Below are 23,178 nucleotides of genomic sequence, written 5' to 3'. Positions count from 1 at the left end.
TCCTGGGATGGACTTGGACTGAGCAGGGGCAAGCCGGCAGGGGTGTTGCTGGGGGCTGGAGCGCATGTGCCTTCTAGAGAGGACAGTGTGAGTGTCTGATTTCCAGAGCCCTGGTGGGGGGCGGGGGACGGGGCCTGTCAGCCAGCTGGGATGTTGGGAGAACCCCAAGACCAAAACCTCTGTAGCCAACACGGGATGTGGGACTCTTGCACCAATGCAGGGAGGGACAAGGTGCTTACCAGGCAGGGAGTCAGTGCCGTCTGAGCTTGAACTTCATCCTAAATATCCCCTGGGGACTGAATCCGCTCAGCCTTTGGCTTCATCCCTGTGCCTTCTCTCTTTCCTATCTGATGTGGAATCTGCTGCATTTTGTCAGAGGTTTGGGGAGCATCTGTGGTCACCAAAGAGAAGTTTAAATTCTTTGCCCCCCCGGAAGCAGGCCGGGGGGATGGGAGGTGGGGGGTGTGGTTTCTGGCAGATCTGTTCAGGGCGCTGGAATTTGATTCAGATCTCACACAGAAAAACCCGTTAGAGGAGGAGGAGGTGGAAAAGTCCCTGATGATGGGTGTGGCTCTCCTCTGTCTTTCACTGTTGCTCTACCTTGAAACTTAACAGCCTCCTGGTGTTTACATAAATGTTCTTCTCTTTGCTCAGCTCCCCCTGGCCACCCAAGGGGCTTCTTTTTAGAAAATGGAAAGAAGTTATTTAACCACCTGGGAGTGGGAGCCAGCACCCATGGAGTCCTCTTTGGAGAGGTGGGATTCATTCCTGCTTCTCCTGGGGTCTCCTTTGGGCCAAGGTGTGACTGCAGGAGGAGTCCCTGATGCCGTTCACCTTTTAAATGCCTATTTCTAGGGACCTGTGTTGCTGCGGAGCCCTGGCCCATCTTCCTGTCCTTTGGCCATTCTGTGTTGAGACACCTGCGACACTGTTGAGTCTGTGTCCATCAGCCCCTGCTCCAGTGGGCGGCTGTCTCGACAGTGATGGGGAAGTTCAGCTGGCATGTAGGGATGGCCTACTGTGCGCATCTGTGGTGGGGGAATGGGGCATCCTGAGATGGCATAGACAAGACTTCTGCCCCGAGGGGCCCTGTTCGCATGGGAAGTGCTGTGGTCTCACCACCATCTTAAGTCAAAGTTGAGTCTTCTCTGGGCCTGCGGGGTCACTCTCTGAGCGCCAGACCCACTGCCCTGAACTTGGAGGACAGGCTCCCCAAGGTTCTTGCTCCAGAAGTCCTGTTCCCACTTGGGCAACCAGAGTCTCTGGGTCAACTAGGTCCCCACCCCCAGCCCTGTCCTCCTCAACTTCCTGTTGTGCCACAGGCTGTGCTTGTCAGATAGGGGAGGCACCCTTCAGCCCCACCAGCCTGTAGCTTCCCTGCTGGTGTCGAAGGTCTCCTTAAGCAGCTGGTCGCCATAGTCACCGTGCTGCACTTCCGTTATCTGATTCCCTGTGCATTTCAGCCTTGTGCTGGCTTTCCCATACCACCCCGGATGTCACTGGGCTTCCGCCCTCTCGTACTGGCTGAGTGTGTGGGAAGAACCACTTGACTTTAATGGATGAGGGGTAGGGCTGGTGCTCACTCAGTGTCCTCCCCACTGCCCCCACCATGGCATGGGTCATCCAGGCCAACTGGGCTTTGGAAAGGCATGGGGGTTGTGTATAGCCTAGGACGGGCCATCCGGAAGGCCCCAGCTTCCCACAGACCAGATTTTTGGGGAAGGGAAGATGCTTCCTGCAGAACTCACAGACCTTGGCGGGGCCTCCTCCCCAGACATCTGCCTCCAGCCCTGAGCTTTGATTTGCTCCTAACCTGGTTCCTTGAGCAGGTAGGGACCTGTTCCCAGGCGCTCAGAGGAGCCTTAGGAAGCTTTCCCAGGAACATTCCCTTCCCATGTGAATTTTATGAGGAATCGGCTGCAAGGGTCTAATTACAGCCCAGTGAGGGTCCCTCTCGCCCCCACCTGGGAGGTGGAGGAGGTTCTGGTACACCCAGCGCCCCAGACCTCTCAGGGGCTCATTAAGAGACTAGTCTGGAGCCTGCAAGGCATCAGGGTGGGGGTGTAGGGGGGTGGGTCGCCCTACTGGGCTCAGACTAGTCCTCTGTCATCAACACTGAGGATGGTACGCTGCCCACAGTACTCTGAGGGGTACAGGAGAGAGGCACCCTGAAGCTGCAGCCCCCTGCAGAACTCCTCACACAAACCTCTAGAACAGAGTTAATGATCTACTGAGTGGGCGTGAAGGGGGCTGGGCCTTGGTTTTGCTAGTGGGGGCGGAGTTAGTGTGAAGTGCCTGCAAGATGATAACCCATCTGCCCTCTGCCCAGCTGGCTGGCTGAAATGCAATTTGTAAATGCTTTCATTTGGGTTTAGTGACTCAGAAGCACCCCTACTTGTCCCTCTCCTGAAGCTGTAGGCAGGGGGTACCCTCTAGGGGCTGGCTCCCATGTGTCTGAAGCTGCACTGGGAACCCCAACTCCTGGTTGGGCATGGGGAGCTTGCTAGAGTCACCAGTGCTGAGGCCTGACGCCTGCATGGCCTTCAGGAAGGAGGTTCACAGTTGCCGTGGGGCCCTTTGCTCTGTTCTACACAACCTGGATTACAGCACCCCTGTCCTGAGGGCTCTGTCCCCCCATGCTCTGTGGGTGCCCAGTAGCTGGGTCATCTGAATGGTCATTGAACACTGTCCTTGCCTGTGTTCCCAGTGGTGTGTGCACAGACGTCCTCCCTCCCCCCAGATCCTTATCTCTTATCTCCCAGGCTTTGTTCCAGATGCCTGTCACCACAGGGCCAGGAGATAAATGGACAGATTTAGCCCTGAGCCTCTACCGCCCTGCGTCCTCTCTCCCACTAGAAGTTATATGAGGACTGTATTTTATTGATCTCCGTGTCCCCACATCCTGAACACCATAGGTGCTTACACTATTAAAGTTTGAATGAATGGATGGTCACCACAGAGTTTCAACTTTTGTCCAAATACTTTGTGGTTTCTGGGAGGCTGGCTCAAGTGAGCCCAACAAGAACAGCTACTCCCCCCGCTCCTCTGCTGTAGTCTCCTGGGAGAGTTTTGAGGAAAGGGTGGAAGTACAGTGTTTCTTTGGGGATTTGAGCACGTCCCCACAAAGCAGAGGCTGGGCTGGAAGACCCCTGGCCCCACTTCCCCTCCCCTGTGAGAATTGGGGTCCCTGGTGTGGGACTGATGTCCTTTGTGCCTTGTTGTGAGCTGGGGTCACAAGAAACTGCTCATTGTCAGTGTCATCTGTGGCCCTGAAGACTGCTGACAGGCCAGGCAGCAGCCCTGTGGAGTCGGGGAGAATTGCTACTGCTTTTAGCTGGGGGGCTACAGTGGGGGTGGAGCTGGTGGGGTGGGTGGAGTTGGTGGGGAGGTAGGTAGAGCTGGGGCTGGGCAGAAAAACAGACTGTGCAGGAAGCTGTGGAGAAGGGATTCGTGGGCTACTGGAACATAGGGGAGCTGCGTGAGAAGCAGGTGTGGCTCTGTCCCCCAGATGTTCTCGGCCTCCTGACCCCACTCCGCTGCACCCGGGCCCTCAGAGGGGGAGGGTGTAGAGTGTTGGGAGGCACTGCAGCCCGGCGCAAAGAATGCGCTCTGCTGATGTATCACTGTTGTCACCACTCTGTGGTTCTGCTGTCAGAGTCCTCCAGTGCCTGGCCCAGAAGTCCATGGCAAGTGCTGGGCCCTCATGGCCATGGCTGTACCCCCAAGGCCAGCCAGTTCCAGGCCTCAGAGACTAGCGCCAGGCTCCCCAATGACTTAGTGAGAGCACAGCTGAATAAAGCCATCAGAGAGATGGTCTGGGGACCAGGAAGTTCTAAGCTGGATTAGTGGGGTCTCTGTGGGGTCCTCAGACTCCTGCTTGTCCTCTTGGGCTCTGTGGCTCAGTGAAATGGGGACAGCAAAGAGAAAATTTGATGATGGCTACACAGGACCTGGTGTGGTTTGGCATCTGGTAGTACAGTGTCATCTGCTTGTATCTGGGGAGCTGACGCCTTCGGCCCTGGCTGACCACAGAAAGCCCATGTCCAGGCTGGTCAGTGCCACGTCTACGGATTCTCTGAGCTCCTGGTGGCCCAGTGCTTCTCCCTGGTTGAGAAGCATCACTGCATGGACCATGCCTTGGTCCCCAGCCCTGGGGGACCTTGCTACAGCCCTCCATAGCTCCCCCAGAGATACCCCATGCCTCATGCCTGATCACTCTCATTCCTCAAGGAGTCAGTTAGGTGAATGGGCGGGTGGGAGGCCCAGACGACCTGGGCTGGATGTTGAGTGAGTTTGGTGTTGGGCACTGGGCCTTGGCAGGGCACTCTCTGAGCCTCTTCTTTAAGGACGAGGGTAGGTCCTAGGCCAAAGCTACATCCTCAGACTGAATAGTCCAGAGTGGTGGAGACTCTAGGGTCACACTGAATTTCCTATTTCACAGAGTCCAGCCCACACTTCCAGGGTGGGGCAGGGGGGTCTGGGTGGTCTGCAGTGTGCTTGTGCTTCTGGATCCCCCAACATGAGGGGTCTGGGTTGTGTGGCTCCACCTCCTTAGAGGGAGTGCAAGAGTCCACAGTGAGCCCTGTCTTGGGTTGAGGGTCATTGTAATGTCCTTTGGTTGGTGTCTTCTGGATTTCTGGGCGTGTGTTAGCGTCATAGCAGACCCCATCCATACATCCAGGCTGCCTTCTGCCCTGCTCTGGGCTCCTCTTCCCGACTGCGGAGTCTGTGCAGGTGGGGGCAAGGCCATGGGGTGGGGCAGGTCCTCTGCCCGTAGGTCACCCATATGTAGCTGGTGGAGGGCACTAAGCAGGGCTGAAAATCCTCAAGGGCAGCATGTGGCACAGGTCAGTTCTGAGGGCACAGAGCCTCCTGGTGAGCTCTGGCATCCCTGGGGTGGGGGTGGGGGTGCAGGCTGGAAGGTTGAAGGTTGAGGAGCAGAGGGAACGGGTGTGGCTCAGGTGAGGGCTCCTGTAGAGTACAAGGTGGGGAGACCAGGGAAAGGAGCAAAGGCTTCACTGCAGCTAATGTGGTGGGAAGGCCCAGCCCGCTTAGGAGACCTGGCCCAGGTGCCATCCCTGTCTCAGCTAACCAGGTCCCAGCAAGATGCCGGGAACAGGCCCCTGTCAGCAGGCCCCCAATGTGTTCCAGCCCTGGAGTCAGCTCACTGGCGACCTCCTCGCTGCCGCCCCCAGACTCAGTGAAGTCAGTTGAGGGTCTGGGGAGGCAGCTCACATAGGGGAGGTGGACTCTGGCTCAGGGCTCTTAAACTATCCACGTGGCCTTACATGTGCTTCTTGCTCTGTCCAATCACTGTCTCTGTCTGAAAATGGAAAATAGTGGTTACCTCTGCAGCCATAAACAGCAGAGGGTCGGCAGAGGACCTGGGCACTGTGATATGCCTGCTATGTGTCACTGGCTGTGGCTGCTGCAGCTGCTGAGTCCCTGGGCTGAGTCTCTGTGTGGAAACATGCAAGGTGGGTCTTCTGGAAGCTCCTGATTCACTTAGGTGTTGAGTATGCACCCAGTTCTAGGATAAGGTGCCTAGGAAGGCCAGGACTCAGCAAATGCTTCATGGCCCAGGAGCATCTGGGATGCAATTCTGGGCACCATGGAATTTTGCCAGAGCTCCAGGAATTGCTCAGGTGTTCGTATAGTGGGGGTGCAGAAAGCCCCCCACTCTGCGTGTGCCCCAGCTCACTGGGGGGCTCTCTAGTCTGCTGAGAAGGGCAGAGCCAATGACACCACCCAAATGCTGCATTTGTAATCCAACCTGAGCCACACGGAGGCCCTCTCCTTTGGGGCCTGTGCCACCCCTTGGTATTGGGGGGCTCACTTGAATTTTCTCTCACCCACCAAGGCTCCTGATTGTTGCTGTTAGGGTTTGGGATACGGGGAGCAAGAGAGCTTGCCCCTTTTACAGATTGGGAGTCGGGCCTGCCAGAGACAGCCCAGGAAATTCAGGGACCTCCCGTATCCCCCCGGGAGCAAAATCTACCTCACCCAGCTTTTCAACTTCAGTGTTGAAGTCATCCAAACTTGACAGACACTCTCAGAATAATGTTTGACCAAGTATCTGGGTGCCCCATAACCCAGTCAAGGTGACAGGAAATAAACCATCCTAGTCACCACTATTTAATCCCAGCACCATCCCTCATCTTGAAAAGAGCCCTTGAACTCCTTGGCAGTCCCTCCCCATTCCCACCTGCTCCCCCACAGCCCTTGGCAACCACCAATCTCCTTGCTGCCTCTGTGCAGTTCCCTGTTCTAGATACTTTGAATCAGTGTTGTGTCTGGCTGCTTCCACTAGGCCTAGTATCTCCAAGGCTCCTCCGCATTGTCACATGTGATGGTTCTTAGTTTTGTGGCTGAGTCATGCTCCCCTGTGGATGCACCACTGCGTGTTTACCCTTCATCAGGGGACTGGTTTTCACTTTTTGGCTCTTGTGAGTGGTGCTGCAGGGAATGCCGCCTGCAGGTGTTTGTGTGAACATGTGTTTGCATCTCCTTGGGTAATTGCTGGGTCGTGTGGCTCAGCGGGCCTGGTGGGGGTGCGCGTGGTCGGCCATGAGCGCCTACACTTGTCCCTTAGAGCATGTGTGGTGAGTGTGCACATCCAGGATGCTTCCAGGGCTGCTGAGAGCCCTAGGAAGCTGAGAATCCCTTGGTTCCACCTAAGCCAAGTGTGGGTGGAGGATGGATGGGGCCGTTTGGGGGTTGGGGGCACAGAATAGACCCTTTGGGTCTGCCATTGGGTCCCAGCTGCTGACCTCTAGTTTCCTTTGCCTGCTCAGGGCCCAGAACAGGTCAGAAAGGGGCTGTGGAAGGTTTTTGTGTCTTTTCTGCAGGAGCCTGAGTGGCACTGGGTGGGTACGCTATGCAAGATGAGAGAGGAAGTGGGGTACACCCAGTAGGGGAATGGGGCTGGGGGAGGTGACTGGGAGGATGTCCTCCCCCCTACCAGCCTCAGGGGTGACAGGACCTTCCTGTGGGGGCGGGGAGAGCCCATAGGTCTCCCAGGGCTGGAGTCTCGGGGAGCCACACTCTGGCATTTCTGGCCTGTTCTGTGTGTCACACACAGGGTAATATGTAAAATGTGTGTGGCATGCTTGTTGTCACTTTGAAACCTATATAGCATGCAAAGTGAAGGTCGCAGCCTGCGTCTGGGCGCCCACTGCCGGGCTAGCTGGCCTCTGTGTTTGCCCTGAGATCTGCCTGCACTCCTGAGGGGTGCAGCCAGGAAGGCACTCAGGCCTGGGCCAAGCCACCTCCCTCTCCCTGGCCCAGGGAGAAATTACCATATGAATGTGGCTCCTTCCCGGAGCTGTGGGCTGGCGGGGGCCTGGGAGGGGGCAGGCTCCCACCCTCCAGGTTCCAGCTTGGTGGAGTAGAAGAAGCTGGGCGTTTCTTCTCCTTTCTTCTCGGAGGTCGAGGTCGTCTTTCCACAGTAGGTCAGTTCCAGGCCTTGGGTCTTTGACAGGAGGAGAGAGAGGAGGGTAGAAGGTGGAAGTTGGGCTGAGCTTGGGGTGGGGGGATACGTGGGATCAGTGCAGCAGGAGGCCCCCGGACCCCGCATTTAACTTTCTTCTTTGCAGTTTTTGTAAGAACATGTTATTACCATAGTTTACTTACTTTGTTCTTATTAGGGAGTGTAGACTGAGGCAGGCTGTGGTGGAGAGGATGCCAGAAATTAAATGTGAGTGGCTTGCAAACTATGAAGTGCTGTCCACAGGTCAGCCCAGGGCTCAGTGCCCGGCCTCTGGGATCTTTAGTGCCCAGCCCCAAGCTCCATGGGGTGGAGGTGGGGTCTTGTCCATTTGGGGACCTCTGCAGAGACCCTGGCCCTGTTAACAAATCCACTGTGACAGTTATCTGGATCCTTCTCCTGCCTGGGCTGGCCATGTGTCAGTTCTTATGCATTTCCTGTTGGATGACACATGGACGGACACTGGGAACAAGTCATCCTTGGGCTGTGAAGCCTGTGACTCTTAGCTGGGGTCTCAGAAACGCCTGCTCTAGGTAGTATGTCTTCCAGGCTACGCGTAGCGACCAGAGGCCTGGCCACATCACGTAAGGGACTGCTTGTCAGCGTGGAGAGCAGCTTGGGTAAAATCTCGGTGTGTGGCCACAGTGGGTGCAGGACCCCGTGTCTCCTTGAACTCCCTGCCCTCTGGTCCTGCCTGTCCTGCCGCCCAGCCCCGAGTCTGTTATGTTCCTTCCTGGAAGGTCCCCAGGGCCTGAGTTCAGCACCAGGGTTAGGAGCAACTTAGAGGGGGTCGGGATGAGGGTCCCTGGCCACAGGCCAGCCAAGCCACCCGGTCCCTGCCCCACCGGGTACCCTGTCCCCCACTGACCCTTTCCTGAACAGGCTGCCCCACACCAGCTGTCCCAGGATATCCGTCCATCCTTCCTTCCGCCTCAGCACTTTGTGGCTCCAGAAGGACGGAGGAAACCGGAAATTGTTAACATCTCATTCACATGCTGCCACACACCGAAAGCCCTGGGGAAGTCGTGGGAAAGGACGCTGGCCAGCTAGGCCAGCACGCAGGGAGCAGGCGTCACCTTGCGGGGGCGGTGAGGCAGTGGCTCCCCCCTTGTCGACTGCCGGGTGGGGAGAGGAGAGAGCAGCAGCTGGCCGTCCGCTCATTCATTCGCTCAGGGCACTGTACTGGATGCTTCCACCATGTTGGTCTTGTAAGCAGCAAACAAGATAGACTCAAGGAGCTCTGCACCCCCAGGTAGGGGAAGGCCTGCCAGGAGCAAGTGAGCTGGGCTGTCCCAGGCAGGGGGGTCTCTGTGAAGAGCTTGTTGAAAGAGCCTGAAGGTGGCCACAGAGGCGGTGCACGTGTGGGAACTGGAGAGCTGGACGGGGGCGTGTGCTTTCTTAACAAAGACGTTGAGCATTTACTGTGCTAGACCCAGTGCCGTGTGCTTTATAAATATGTCATTTGATCCCCAGTGTGAGGCACAGAGAGGTCATATTATTTGCTTAGGGTCATACAGCATGTCAGTGGTAGAAGAGGATCCTACCTCACAGGATGCTATCTTATCCCAGGTGCAGTGAAAATGACCCAGTTAATTTAAGATTGAAACCATCCTCCTGGCACTGTGATGAATAAGAATCGGGGAGGTAGTTAACACAGTGGCCTGGATCGGTAGCCATTGGCAGTCAAGTGGCCACCTGGAGATATATTGGGTTACAATTGATGATCTTTGGGATGATGGAAAAGGGATGGGCCCAGGGATGGCTCCTGGATTTTTGGCTGTAATAACAGTTGGGGAAAGTCCTAGAGTTTGGGGCATGTTGAGATACCTTTCCAACATCCAGACTTGGTGGATGAGTGGCTGTGGCCACTGAGTACTTAGCAGAGGGCCCAGCACAGCAGGGGTGGGGACAGTCTGCTGCATCAGAATGGACTGGGAATGGTCAGGTTGGCTCTGGCTGTGAATCTGGACAGAGAAGTTGGCTCCATTGGTATTTAACACCGAGCAGATGGGTGAGATCTGCTGGGGAGAATGTCCATCAGGGCACCAGAACTGAGCCCACGTGTAGGGGTGGAGGAGGAGCTGGCAGAGAGGCCGAGGACAAGTCCCTGGACACAGGAGGAAAGTCCAGAGTTCTGCACAGAAAACAAGAAAAGGCTCAGGGGAGAGGGGTGATCTCTGTGCACCTGGCCCCCCCAGAGGACTGGTGGTTCCATCTGGACAGAACCCCAAGTCTGGAGGTGCATCAGAGCTGCAGGCCACGCTGCGGGCAGCAGGAAGGTGGAGCTAGCCCATGAGGGTCACAGAGCACCTGCTTCTTCTTGGGCTTGGATGCCCTGTGCACTGGCAGCATTCCCTCAGCTGTGTTCCAGAGATGACCAAAACAGCTGTCCTGAGGGGTTCAGGGAGCTGTCCACGCACACTACTTTTCCTGGGCAGAGCCTGGGGTCCAGAAGCAGGAGTGTGTTTCTGAGCCCCCCATAGGAGGGCTTTTCTGCCATCTCTCCATCTTTCTGCCCACTCCTCTACTCCTCCCTCTATCCACCCATCTCCATTCTTACCTCAGGGAAGTCTCCAGGCCAGGCCGCACCTGGGAGATGCATCATAAGCTTTTAGGGGGCCCTTTCTTTGGCTTATCCTTTGGTTGATTGGTTCCTGTGGGAGAACTAGGGGGTGGATGGAGGTGGCTGGGATGGGGATTTTTGTTTTGGATGCCCTGCTGAGAGAGGGGAGGAGTCCAGGTGGGACAACAAAGGTGAGACTTAGGAAGCTGAGGGCCTATGCTGGCATTGTGGTCCACTCCTTATACCTCCTCCCCCCACATGGGGGCACCCGGTGCTGCCACCCTGTCCCACATTCTCCCCAACGTTTCCAGACCCTCCTTGGAATCAGACCGGGAGATGTCTGGCCATGAGTTATAGGCCCCTCTGCCATTGGGGCGCTCAGTCAGGCTCCCACGCAGGGCCTAGGAATGTGCCCCTCCCTGCCTGCCTCAGCCTCCTGCGTGCTGAGGCCACCTGGCATTAGGCAGTGGGAGTTGCTTGATATCTCTGGGGAGGAAAGCTTATTTTCCACTCAGCTCCTGGCAGGGGACACCCTGCTATACCCTGGAGACCCTTGTCTTCTGTTTGTTATTTCAAATAATTTCATATGTTGGGACAGGCCAAGCCCCCAGCCCTGTCTGCATTTCACCACTGGGCTCTGGTGTGTATCTGCTGACAGCCCTGCTGATAGGAGGGGGCTGTGCACCCCCAGCCAGGGGGACACCCTGATAAGAGGAAATTCCATCCTGTAACACATGGCTGGCGTCCACCACCCCTGGGGGGGGGGGACTTTTTCTTTTTCCTTTTAACTTTGCAAACATTCACCAAGAGCTAAAGGCATTGGCATGCATTTCTGTGGTAGTTTGGCCACTTCTGCCATGGGAGTGCTGGGGGGTGCTGATTGCTTTGAGGGGGCTGGCCCTTCTGTTAGGCTCCTTGGAGTGGGAGGAGGCCTGGGAGCGTCTTTCCAGATCTGTCTCTGCAGTGGACCCGCTGCGGCCAAGCAAGGGGACTGTGGAAAGGAAATAAAGACTAAACCCCGCCCCCCCAACACAGGAAGTTGGAGGGTTCATCCCTGGCCTCCTTCACTGCAGCCTAAGCCCTGGGAGCTGCTTTTTAGGAAGTGAATAGCAACAGTTTGCAGGTTGGAGCTCGCTATGACCAAAGATTGATGTCTCAATAGGCGGCAGAGCCTGGATAAAAAGCTCAGCAAGGGAGGCGGTTGCAAATGAGAGAACAGAGAAGGCCTCTTCCAGAAAGGGGTGGGCGGCGCCCCGAGCCTTGGACTTTGTCCAAATATGACTTTACCAACTGGGGCCAATTGAAACCCTGTGTTGGCAGAAATGCACAGCTTCTTGGGATTCTTTCCTCCACAATAGACGAGATTTGCTTTAAGTGTTTGACGAGGGAAACGCTGGGGGAGTCTTGGCGTGCAGTGAATTGGGGGCTCCCGCATGTGTAAAGGAGTCTGCATGGGGACTGGCCCCGACCGCCCTGCCTCTCCTAGGTCCAGCAAAGGACATGGAGTCCAGGGTACTCTCTCTACCTCGTGGCTCTTGGGAAGACATTTGCAAGGAAACCATAAAACTGCAACTTTGCTTAAGCCTTAGAAACAGGAAAGAGCTCCAACTGGGAGAAAAATGCCACTCTTTGCTTTTGCAAATCCTTGTCTTTCTTCGGAGAGGCCAGAGTCTTTGTGCTCAGTGTCTGAGCTGAGTCTCAGAGTTTCAGGCGGGAAAGCAAAGGCTCAGATTTCTGGCATCCCAGGTCTTAACCAGCCGCTGAGGAGACACTTCCTGCCCTGTACAAAGTGTGAAGTGTAATTCGATTTGGAGTTACTTAGCAAATTAGATGAGCCATGTGCACTTTTAAAATTCAGTCCTTGATCGCCGCCTGCACAAATTTGCAAAATGTGGTCATTTATATTCAGTGTTTCCATCTTTAGAAGAGAACAGGAAGTCCCCGTGACATTTATGGGGCATTTGTAGTAGCTTGGGTAAGTTAATAGGAACACAGCACCAAGAAAACAGAGTTGAGTAACGGGAAAGAGCCTGTGTTCAAAGCCCCCAGAGAAATGACAGTCCACACCTCCTCTGCCCACCCCATCTGATCTCCGTAGTGAACAGCCCCTGTACTCCCTTGGGTGGCTCAAGCCTCTTGCAAGCTCAGGGATGAAGATCAGCTAGCCGTAGCCTTGGCCCTCTTCTTCGTTTCCTTTGTTCTTGGATTAATTTCCCATCTTTAATACTTTAATAATTTTTAACACCCCCCCTAACCTCTGGAGCCCAGAATTTCTTTCTTTCTTTCTTTCTTTTTTTTTTTTTTTGAGACAGAGTCTTACTCTGTTGCCCAGGGTAGAGTGCTATGCCATCATAGCTTACAGCAACCTTAAACTCTTTGCCTCGAGATCTCTTGCCTCAGCCTCCCAAGTAGCTGGGACTACAGGCACCTGCCACAACGCCTGGCTATTTTTTTGCAGTTTTGCTGGGGTCAGGTTCAAACCTGCCACTCTTGGTATATGGGACCAGAACCCTACTCACTGAGCCACAGGCACCACCAGACCAAGTTATTTTTGAAATTGGGCTCTACTGACCTAGGAGTTCTTTGAACCTTACAAGTTGTCCACACATGTTTGCCTATGTATGTATATATCTTCAGTGGGTACTTTCTGGAGAGAGTCCTTTGTATCATCTTCTAAGAGAGGTTTCTGACTCACAGAAACCCCATTCCGCCCGCAGCGTCAGACTCTGAGTCTTTATGCGTAAGAGACTACTTCCAATCTGCCTGGGAGTCTTGACTAATAAACATTTTAATAAATGAACTTCATGTTCTTACGTGCCACCACTGTTTTCATTCAGACACCCTCAAGCCTGTGGTGTCAGCTTTTCATTACTAGGAAGTTGGTACTCAAGAATGTTTGTCAAATGAATCAATGTTGTGGTGTGGCGGGTCTACTAGGACCCTGGTATCTTTTTCCACCATTGTTGTTTATAGCCGTTATTTTTAAACATCTTGTTCCAGGCCAGTTCCTTCTCCAGGATCTACCCACTTGTGTCTGGTTTCCAGCCCTGTTGTCTTCCCATTCTCTTTTCCTTCACCTGCATTTCCTGAACAATAGCTTCCCCTCCACCCACTCACTCATACCAGAGGCTGGGAATCATCTTTGAGGCCTCTGTGGATTTTGTTAGCTCAACCCAGGGTGGCCTCTCGGAGGTGGAGTTTTCGGCCAGGGGTGAGCATTTCTGTACTTGCATTTGACAGAGGCCCTGGGTCTGTGATGCCTCCTCTCTGGTGCCTCAGGGCTTGCCTAGTAAGCACCAGTGTTCTAGGAAAGCCACAGGCAACCCAGAGAGGGCTCCTAGAATCAGGGATCCCCCTGCCCACCAAGCCCATATGCTGCTAGGTATACCTTTCCCAGAAGTTTTGGAGATTAAAATGCTAATTCCCCTTGACAGGACTGGGGCATCCTTAACCTTGGGAAGAGCCCCAATGATGCTCCTATGGGGCAGCTGCAGAGGGAGCCCCAGGCCTCAGTGCTACATTTCCTGCACCTTCAGGGTCTTGGATGCAGGGAGCCCTCCTGCCTTTTCATGGCACTCAAGTACTCAGCCTGGGTGGTCACCTGCCTGGCTTCAAAACCTACCACTGCCACTCACTAGGTCTGTGAGCCTCGAAGGGACAAAAGCACTGCCAGCCTCAGTTTCCTCACCTGTGAAATGGGACCATGAGAGTATCCACCTTATAGGGTTGTTGTGATGCTCCGTGAGTTAGCTCATGCTCACCTGGCACAGGTGAGCCCCCAGTAAGCGTATGGCTGGCTGTTGTGATTAGCGTGGTTCCTTCACTTGTTCATTCATCAGACTTTTCGCCAGGACTTGCCACAAGCCCAGCACTGCTCTGAGCAAGGCAGTCCAGGAGTGAGTGAGGCCCTGAGTGTCCAACTTTATGAATCCTACATGGGGGGTCATGGTGAGAGAGAACCACACACGTCCTTATTCAGCATCTTTGTGGGAGATCACTGGGGACAGTGGGCAGGGCAGGTGGACCTGGGGTTAGCAGGGACCCAGAGGGCGTTGTAGGCACCCAGGGAGGTAGGAGGGGAGAGAGAACAACTTAGGTCACTCAGTCCCCCCCACCTTGTGACCTGCACTGGGGATTCAGTCACCTTTAAGAAGCTCCTTTGGGCTTGGTGCCCATAGCCCAGTGGTTAGAGCACCAGCCACATACACTGAGGGTGGCAGGTTCGAACCTGCCTCAGGCCTGCTAAACAACGATGACAAATGCAACAAAAAATAGCTGGGTGTTGTGAGAGGCACCTGTAGTCCCAGCTACTTGGGAGGCGGAGGCAAGAGAATCACTTATGACCAAGAGTTTGAGGTTGCTGTGAGCTGTGACGTCACAACACTCTACTGAGGGCGACATAGTGAGACTCTGTCTCAAAAAAAAGAAAAGCTCCTTTGCAGGGAACAGAGAGCATTAGAGGTTGATGGGACCTGATGTCCTCACATGGGCTCGAGATGCTCAGGCATCTGCAGATGGCTGTGTGGCTGCAGCAGGGGTGGTCCCAGGGTTTGGACTCCGGGGAACCTGAGGGTAACAGAAAGGAAGGCTTCACCAGAGGCCTGGGCAGCTGGCAGGGTAGACTAGTGCCCCTGGTACCCCAACATCTGGGTCCACCTGGATCTGCTAGGTGGCCCTGGCCCCCTGTCATGGCCAGGTGGCCTTGAATTCTGCTTAGATACTGTGGGTGGTGATGAGCCAGGCGTGTGGGGATGTGGGCGTGCAGTCCTGGGTTCTGAGCTGGGCACAGGCTGGATTGGAGTGAGATAGGGGATTGGCATTAGTTTTGCCCCATGTGCCTGTCCTGGGACTGTAGGCCTAGCTGTCATACGGGTGCCCCCTGGAACAATGAGCAGAGTGGGGCCGAGACTCAGGAGCTGTCGCCCCAGCAGCTCTACCCCAGCATTTGGCCAGCAAGGTTGATGGGACGTGTGTAGACATTTGTGGGATGTAGACAGGGAGGGGCGGGGCAGAGAATAGGAGCCCTGGGTGCTGATTCTAAGTCAGGCCTGGCTGGCCTGCTGTGCCACGCCTCCTCCATCAGCCGCCTGGCCAACGCCCAAGGTCGGCTCTGGCACTGTGATGAAGTGTAAGCGTCCCCCAAATGGGACACATCCGCTAGCTGCCTCCTCTGGGGTCATCTTCCAGCCAGATGTGTGTCCCCAGCCCCCGTCCAGCAAGACACAGACAGTGATCCAATACCATCACCCTTGGCAGGCCGTAGGGTATGGGTGAGAATTTGTCACTTGGTACAAATGTCCCCAGATGCTGCTGGCTCAGGGCTGTGTGTATTGTAGCCCCATTCTTCCCTTCTTTAGACTCACTATCAACTCCAGAGACAGGACAGCCCAGTAGGTCCCCAAGATGGGCGGAGCCTGATGAATAGCTGCCACCAGCCCTGGGTTGAGAGGGCTTTCCTGCCAGGGAGTGGCAGATGGGCCCAACGCAGGCCTGGGTTCAAAATGAGAAGCTGTCAAGGTTTCCTGCCACAGGCACTTCCGACTGCTTGCCACCCCCAGAAGCTTCCTTGCTGGGAGATGACAGGGCGTTTGCCCAGGGCACTGCCTGCAACTCCAGCTGGAGGTCTCAGCCTGAGTGCTGGCGTCTGGGCTTCCGCTGTCCTCTGAGCTATAACGCCGGCTGGTGCGCACTCCCGGGCACAGCTGGGCCCTTCTCAGTCCAGCTCCACTAGAAGTGCCTTCCTGCCCGCTTCCCTCCCTCCCTCTTTCTGTCTTTCTCCCCCCTCCTTCCTCCTTCCCGCCCACCTTCCCTCTCCCTTAATTGAGATATAGCTCCCATACCATAGAGTTCACCCATTTAGACTGTACAGCTTGGTGGCGGTTATGTCACCTCTTTCTGATTCCAGAGCATTTTCAGTGCCCCAAAAGGAAACTCCATGCTCAGTGAATAGTCATGTGCCCCACTTCGGACCGTCTGCTCTCAGCCTCTACAGATTCACCTGTTCTGAACATTTCATATAAATGGAAGGGTACAATACGTGGCCTTTTTGAAGTTCATCTTGTTATAGCCACGTAATAGTCCACGGCATGAACTTACTGCATTTTGCTGATTCCTGCACCTGCTGGTGGGCCTTGGTGCTATTTCTTAAGGAGCTGTTTTGTGCTGGTCCCAGGGATGGGAGCTGGGCACACTGCTGCTGAGCTGGGGACACCATGGGTTCAAGGAGCTTGCAGGGTGGGTGGGGAGACAGTCAGAAAACATGTAGCCAGTTTCCTAGGCAGGCAGTTTAGGCCAAGTGGAGTGAAATGACTTGTAAAGGGTCACTTGGAGCCAGGACCAGAGCCAAGGGCCCGTGAGTCTCAGCCACGGAGCCAAGAAGGAAGCTCTGTGTGGACCGTTGCACGATCTGTCAGTTATTGCCCAGCCCAGAACCTTCTGAGACTCAAGTGGACAGAAGTAATAATGAGGCTGGCTAACCAAAAGAACCTGAGGCAGGGACCCAGAGGGCTGCCTGCCCCCCCACCCCCGTGTTCACACAGCATTGCTCCCAGCCACCAAGGGGTGGGAACAGCCCAAGGCCGTGAAAGGATGATGGATGAATAAACAGCCTGAAAAGGGAAGGCAGTTCTAACACGTGCTGAGACGTGAGCTACCTCAAAGATGCCGTGCTGTGTGAAGTAACCAAGTCACAAAGCACTCCGCTGCTGTGAGGTCCCGGATAAGCAGATTCACACGAGGGAAAGTGGAATCTGTGGGAACCACGGGGGGCGGGGGAGGTGGCAGTGCATGTATATGGGTGCAGTTTCTGTCTGGGACATCGAAAAGTTCTGGAAATCATGATGGTGATGATGCCACAGCATCCCATGGTTACAAGGGCCCAAACTTTGTGTGATGCATATATTTTGCCACAGTTAAAGCAAATGATTAGGCTGGAGAGGAGGCATAAAGCAGCTGTGTGACAGTGGTCACTTGGGCTGTCCCTCTGTGGAGGAGGGTGGCAACATGGCAGGCAGTGATGTCACCTCGACCTGGGAGTCTGTAGAGGAGAGAGGGGGACTCAGTGGCTCCAGTGTGTGGCTGCCCCAGAGGCTGTGTCCAGCCCCCTGGAGCAGACCTGGCATTCCTTCCTCAGAGTGGGGTCTGCAAAGGCAGAGGCTTGGCGGTTTGCTCTGTGGTCCAGGGTGTGGCAAAACTGTCCCCCGAGTCTTTTCCAAGCAGAACTCAGGGCAGCCATGGTCAGTGAAAAGGAGGCAGGCAGTGCTGTGTGGTCTTGGGTAAGTTACTTAACTTCCCTGAGCTCAGGTTTTCCACTTTAAGAAAATGGATTTCCTTCTTGCTCTGCTCCCTGATACGAGTGCAGTTGCAGTCACCCTGGCTGTAGATTCACAGCCTCTCATTTCACTGTTGAGAGCCTTCGCTTCTCATTAACAGCATTCCATGAATTTGGGTATGGAATAGAAATTCAGGCAATGGGCCACGGGACTGAGAGTGAGCTCCCAGCCCCAGGCAGAAGTCACTGGGCCAGCTGGGGGTGGGGCAGTAGGGACTGGCTGGTGGGCAGCGTCCCACTGGGGCAGCTGTGGAGTGGGCCTGACTGTCCTCATGGGGGTGCGATGGGTGAGCCTGGGGCAGCAGAGCCCACCATCGCCTTCCCTGCCTGCCTCTTAGCAGCTCCTGCTCAGGGCAGGGAGGCCCAGCTCGTACCTCCAGCTGGCTATAGAAATGTGCCCCCCATCCATCTTTCCCTTCTTGCAGCCAGCATGTCCCCAGCAGCAGGGGCAGACCACAGCATCATGCCACAAAGCCATCATTCCATACGTGTCCACTGAGCGTCCCCACATGTGGAAAGCTCTGGAAGTTCAGTGAGGAGGATCCATACTGGTCAGCTGTCCTTGCGCATCGTCTGTGTCTGAACACGGATGTTAATCACGTGTCACAGAAGTGAGTGTGAAGTTTCAGGGTTGATAAATTCAGTGAAGGTCAGGGTTGGCCGAGCCACTTCCAGTGGCACTTAAGAAAAAAGAAAAATCACCCTATGGACCTCAGTTTCTCGGTTTGTAAGAGTAGGTTGGACTAGAATTCTCTGCTGTCCGATATAGTTGCCATTAGCTACGTGTAGCTGTTTAAATTTAATTAAAATCAAGTAAGAATTCATTTCAATTCCTATACTACTCAGTTTCAAGTGCTTAAAAGTCACATGTGAACATAGTGTGGCCGTTTATCAAAAAATTAAAAATAGAACTACCATATGATCTGCAGTTCCAATTCTGGGTATAAAGTTAGAAGAATTGAAAGCAGGTTTTCCCAGAGGGATTTATTCACCCACATTTACAGGAGGATTATTTACAACAGCCAACAGGTAGGAGCAGCCTAGATGTCCATGGGCAAATGAAAGATCAATACAGTGTGCCCATCCAAGTGAGGAATACTATTCGGCCTCGAAAAAGGACATTCTGACACCTGCTGGGGGGGATGACACTGAAGGATGCTGTGCCAAGTGAGATCAGCAGGTCCCGTGTGAGCCACTTACCCGAGGTCCCCAGAATAGTCAAATTTACAGAGAGTAGAGCTGTGGTTTCTGAGGCTGGGGGAGCAGAAGGGGATTAATGGGGACAAATTCAGTTTTGTGAGATGAAAAAGTTCTGGAGATAGGCTGCATGCCAGTATGAATATACTTAAAACTACTGAGCTGCACACTTAAAAATAGTTAAGATGGTAAATCTTACGACAATTAGAGGAAAAGCGGTGGGTGGCCCGTGGCTACCACAATGGGTAGGGCAGGCCGGGGGCATTTCCATCATCACAGAGGGTGGGGTGGGGTCCTTACCGTCCCTCCCAGCTGCCTAAGCACCCTGGGGTTCTGGGGCCAGACCCCAGAGGGGCCTTCCATGGAAAGTGAGGGTTCAGTTTATGTCTGTGGGTGTGGGGGGGTCTCTGCTTTTCCCACATGGGGGTCCTGAAGGTAGATGCCAGAGAGAGGCAGGCTGTCCATACCTTTCCAAGGAGGGGTTGCAGAGTGGCTGTCACCTGTGCAGAGGCCCTTTCCTGAGTCCACAGGCGGCAAGATGGCTCTCGCCTGTGTTTTTATTATTATTTCTCAAGCAGGCCCTTGGTGGGCAGGATGTTTGGTTTGGTTTGAGTTTCTGCAGGGACTGTTGGTGCCTGTGGAGGGGCCCCGTGGAGCCGAGGGACCGTCCCTCTCCCTGGGCTGCAGGGCCTGCTTGGGGGGTGAGGCAGAGTTCAGGGGCAGCGCTTTTCTGCCTAGGAGGCTGGAGGGAAAGGCAGGAGGGGGCCAGTCTGGGCCCCGGCAGAAAGACTCCCAGCCCCACGGACAGATGGAAGCAATTTTCGGTCACGTGGGCCAGGCTGGCTCCAGGAAGCGGCCCCAAAGCCACACGCTGTAGGCCAGATGCAGCCAGATGCAGCGCTGTGTCTTTGTTTATTTAAAGATGCTGGAAGCCCAGGGGAGAGTGTTTCTGAGGAGGGAGCCTTCCAGGGCCTGGGGGTGGGGTTGGCAGCTGGGGCCTGGGCCCCTGGCCCCACAGAATGAAGATTTGTGGACCCCCTTGGCAATTCCTGGCACTTTTTATGTATGTTATTGTTTCACTGTGACTCCAGCTCCATGAAGTAGGAATCATTTTGCCCTGTAGAGGCTGAGAGGACAGGGAGGTGAAGTGACTGGTCCAGGAATCCAGGACTCTCACTACTGTGATTCAAAGACAGCCTGCTCCTCTCTCACCTCTGCCTGCCTTGGCCTGGGGACAGGGGGCAGGAACGTACTGCTCCCCTTCCTGACTGCTTGGTGGGACAGAATAAAGAGGGACTGGAAGTGGCTCACCAGACCTTCCTGGGTCGGTCAGCGTTTCCCCAGGAGGTAGAGGGCAGCCAAACTGAAGCCTCTGCTGGGCCCTCTGGCCACCCGGGCAGGGTGGGTGGCCAGGCCAGACATGCTTGGAAGTCTGCGCTCCACCCTCCACCTTCAGGCCTCCATTCCTGGTCCGTAGTCCCTGGCTGACAGGGGCTCCTTTCCCATGTGCATGCTCCTGGTGGGTGCCCTGTGGGATGAGAACCTTCCTAGGTGTAGGGGGAGAGCCCTGGACGAAAGGAGGTATCTGAGCACTATGTGGACCCTCCTGGGAGGCAGGATGAGCTACGAAGTCCCTCTTGGCAGCCAGGGCTGCGTGAAGAGGCTGGGCCCATGGGGCAGGGTGGGGACAGAGGAGCAGCTGGGCCGCCCTGCCGTGGGTAGCTGAGGGCTGGCCAGGCAGCTCCAGCCCACAGAGGTTAGAGGTGGCGTCGCCTCTGTGGACAGTGTGTCTGGACCTTCACGTGTGTGCGTGTGGAATGTCTGGGGTGTGCTGGGGCAGAGAGCCTTGGGTCTCCAGAAGGCACTTCCTGGGGGTTCTGTTCCAGGCCTGGGCCTCTGACCAGCAGATGGACTTAAAAGGGAAGCCAGGGGTGGGGTTGTGGGAAGGAGGAAGGTTCTTGCCTTCCTATACGTTGAAGAAGCTTGAGTTATTTCGAGAAGTTCAGCCCCATCTGCCTGCCTGCAGACCTGAAAGCAAAACCTGGTCCTTACTGGTGGGGGTGGGGCAGTCAGGTGGCAGGTGGCCAGTCCAGGGAGGAGGGCAGAGGCAGTGCTGGTGCTCCCTTGCCCATCATGTCCCCAGGACAGCTCCGTGCCCAGGCATCCCACTTCACCCAGCGGTGTTGTCAGGACATAGAATTGAACACACAGCTTGACTGGGACCTGGTAGGAGGACAGGTGTGAGTCCTTCCCCCTTTCATCAGAAGGCACACAGGAGACTGTCCCTCCCTTCTGTCCCGGCAGCCTATAAGGCCTTTGGGCTGTGGCAGGTATTGCTTACCTGAGCCAGGTGAAGGCGATGGAGTGATCCATGCACCTGGTGGCTGGGGCAGTGTGGATGAGGGACAAGCAGCATTCACTCTCCAGGCAAAGAAAGAGGAGTTTTCAGGAGCCCTGGAGCCAGGGTGGGGGCAGGTTGGCAGGGTGTAAATGAAAAAGCAAGGCTGAGCGAGTGTGGTGGAGCCACCAACCACCTGCATTCTTGGCAGATGCCCACAGAGCGCCCCTGTCGCCTCCTGACTCCTCTGCTCGTCCTTTTGCAGCCACTGAGGCAGCTTCCAGCTGCATTGGCGACATGGCCGACACCTCCAGAGACGCTGGGCTCAAGCAGATGCCCGCACCCCGGAACGAGAAGGCCCCTGTGGACTTCGGCTACGTGGGGATCGACTCCATCCTGGAGCAGATGCGCAGGAAGGCCATGAAGCAGGGCTTCGAGTTCAACATCATGGTGGTCGGTGAGTTCCTGAAACCTCCGCGGGAACCAGCCTCAGCATGAGCTCCCAGGCTCAGTCTACCCTCTGTAAAATGGGGCGACACCCCTGCCCTCAAGGATGAATTGCCAATGCCACTGTGTGTGCCTGGGAGGAAGGTTCCACAGCCAACATCAGCTCATCAGTGGGACCTCTGTCCTTACATTAGGGACCCCTGAGATAGCCTGGGTGAGTCCAGGGACCAGCAAAATCCACCTTGGGCTCTGAGTTCTGTGGAAGCTTCCCCCTGGCTGTGGCTGCAGCCTGGCTCCCCCCACACCCAGCAGGCCTGGCTGGACACTTGGGGAGAGGGGATGTGTGGCTTCAGCACCCAACCCAGTCCATGACCCTACAGAGCTGGAGTCACCCAGGGGAGGTCCTTGGCCAGTCAGAACTGGAAAGGATGAGGGGCCCAACTAGGGTTTACACTGGGGGGTCTCTAGTTTCTAAAGCCCCTGGGTCCCATTCAGCCCGTGCTACAACCCTGGGAGGGGCACACGTTATCCAGGTGGTTTGCAAGGGCAGAGAACCAGAATCACTATTTTGACTCCCCAGACCAGGGGTCCTCAAACTTTTTAAACAGGGGGCCAGTTCACTGTCCCTCAGACCGTTGGAGGGTCGGACTGCGGGCTCCGAGACGAGTTGGCTGCTAAACAGGACAGACAGTGGCAGCAAAAACACCTGGCGGGCCCGATAAATATCCTAGGCAGGCTGCATGTGATCCACGGGCCGTAGTTTGAGGATGTCTGCCCCAGACCATGTGCTGCCCACTCCTCTGAGGGGCCCAGGGAGGTGGCTCGGCCCCGACCTCTAGGAAGGGTGCCTGGAGGCCACTTCGTCTGTCTGGACCTCTTTGTCCTTTCTCACCTGAGGACGATGATGGCTCCCATTCCTGCTCAAGGTCTTTGCCTCTCAGGGATGCTGGGTGAGGGACGAGACCCTCTAGGAAAATTTTTATGCTGTTGAAAGAAGTCTAGAGACCCACATGCTAGGGGTGCTGGCCCCAAAGTGGCCATTAGTGTCTGCTCTTCTCCCTCCTGATCAGTAGTGTTCCACCTGCAAAGCTGCAGCCAGGTGGAAGGACACCTGTCTGGAGGTCCACGGTCTCAAGGTAGAAGCCCAGCTCTGTCCTAACTTAGTGGTGTGAGCCTAGGTGTCTTCCCCTAGCCTTCTCCTCTGTGCAGTTTGGTTCCTCATCTATAAAGTGGAATAATCCCATCAAGTGAGATGGTACGTGTGGGCCCCTGGCAGGTCCCTGACATGTGGGCACTCAAGAAGTTGCAGCTGGCTTGGCACCTGTAGCTCAAAGAGGCTAGGGCACTAGCCATATGCTCCGAAACTGGCAGGTCCGAATCCAGCCTGGGCCTGCCAAAACAACAACGAAAACTGCAACCAAAAATAGCTGGACGTTGTGGCAGGCACCTGTAGTCCCAGCTACTTGGGAGGTTGAGGCAAGAGGATCACTTAAATCCAAGAGTTTGAGGTTACTGAGCTGTGACACCATGGCACTCTACTGAGGGCAACATAATAAGACTCTGTCTCAAAAAAAAGAAGGCTGAGGCAAAAGAATTGCTTAAGCCAAAGAGTTGGAGGTTGCTGTGAGCTATAACTTTGTAACTTCATCACACTCTACAGAGGGTCACATAGTCAGGTTGTCTCCAAAAAAAAAAATAAAGTTGCAGCAGTAGCAGTGCTGCTGGTGGTGGTGTTGATGGCAATGGAGGTGATGATGGTGGTGATAGTGATGGAGGTGTTGGTGGTGATGGAGGTGATGGAGGAGATAGTAGTAATA

The 23,178-nt window shown here is 55.2% G+C and overlaps 1 protein-coding gene across 7 annotated transcripts in view; it reads left to right on the top strand.

The window, feature by feature from the left end:
• SEPT9 (septin 9) overlaps positions 1–23,178 on the top strand; it is a 174,943-nt gene that overhangs the window by 139,953 nt on the left and 11,812 nt on the right. For 5 of the 7 annotated variants that reach the window (XM_023510971.1, XM_023510970.1, XM_003786090.3 and 2 more), the window contains one exon: positions 21,180–21,371. In XM_023510971.1, coding sequence (XP_023366739.1) covers positions 21,180–21,371 — 192 coding nt within the window. Of the gene's footprint in view, positions 1–5,119; positions 5,478–8,714; positions 8,739–21,179; positions 21,372–23,178 lie in introns of those variants that run through there. The other 2 variants (XM_023510972.1, XM_023510974.1) reach the window with 2 other exon arrangements.

The sequence above is a fragment of the Otolemur garnettii genome, unplaced genomic scaffold (genome assembly GCF_000181295.1).
Source record: "Otolemur garnettii isolate 467f Iridium unplaced genomic scaffold, OtoGar3 scaffold00018, whole genome shotgun sequence".
In the NCBI taxonomy this organism is placed as follows: Eukaryota; Metazoa; Chordata; class Mammalia; order Primates; family Galagidae; genus Otolemur; species Otolemur garnettii.
The sequence above is the reverse complement of the archived record's forward strand: the minus strand, read 5'-3'. Positions and strand labels throughout refer to the sequence as shown.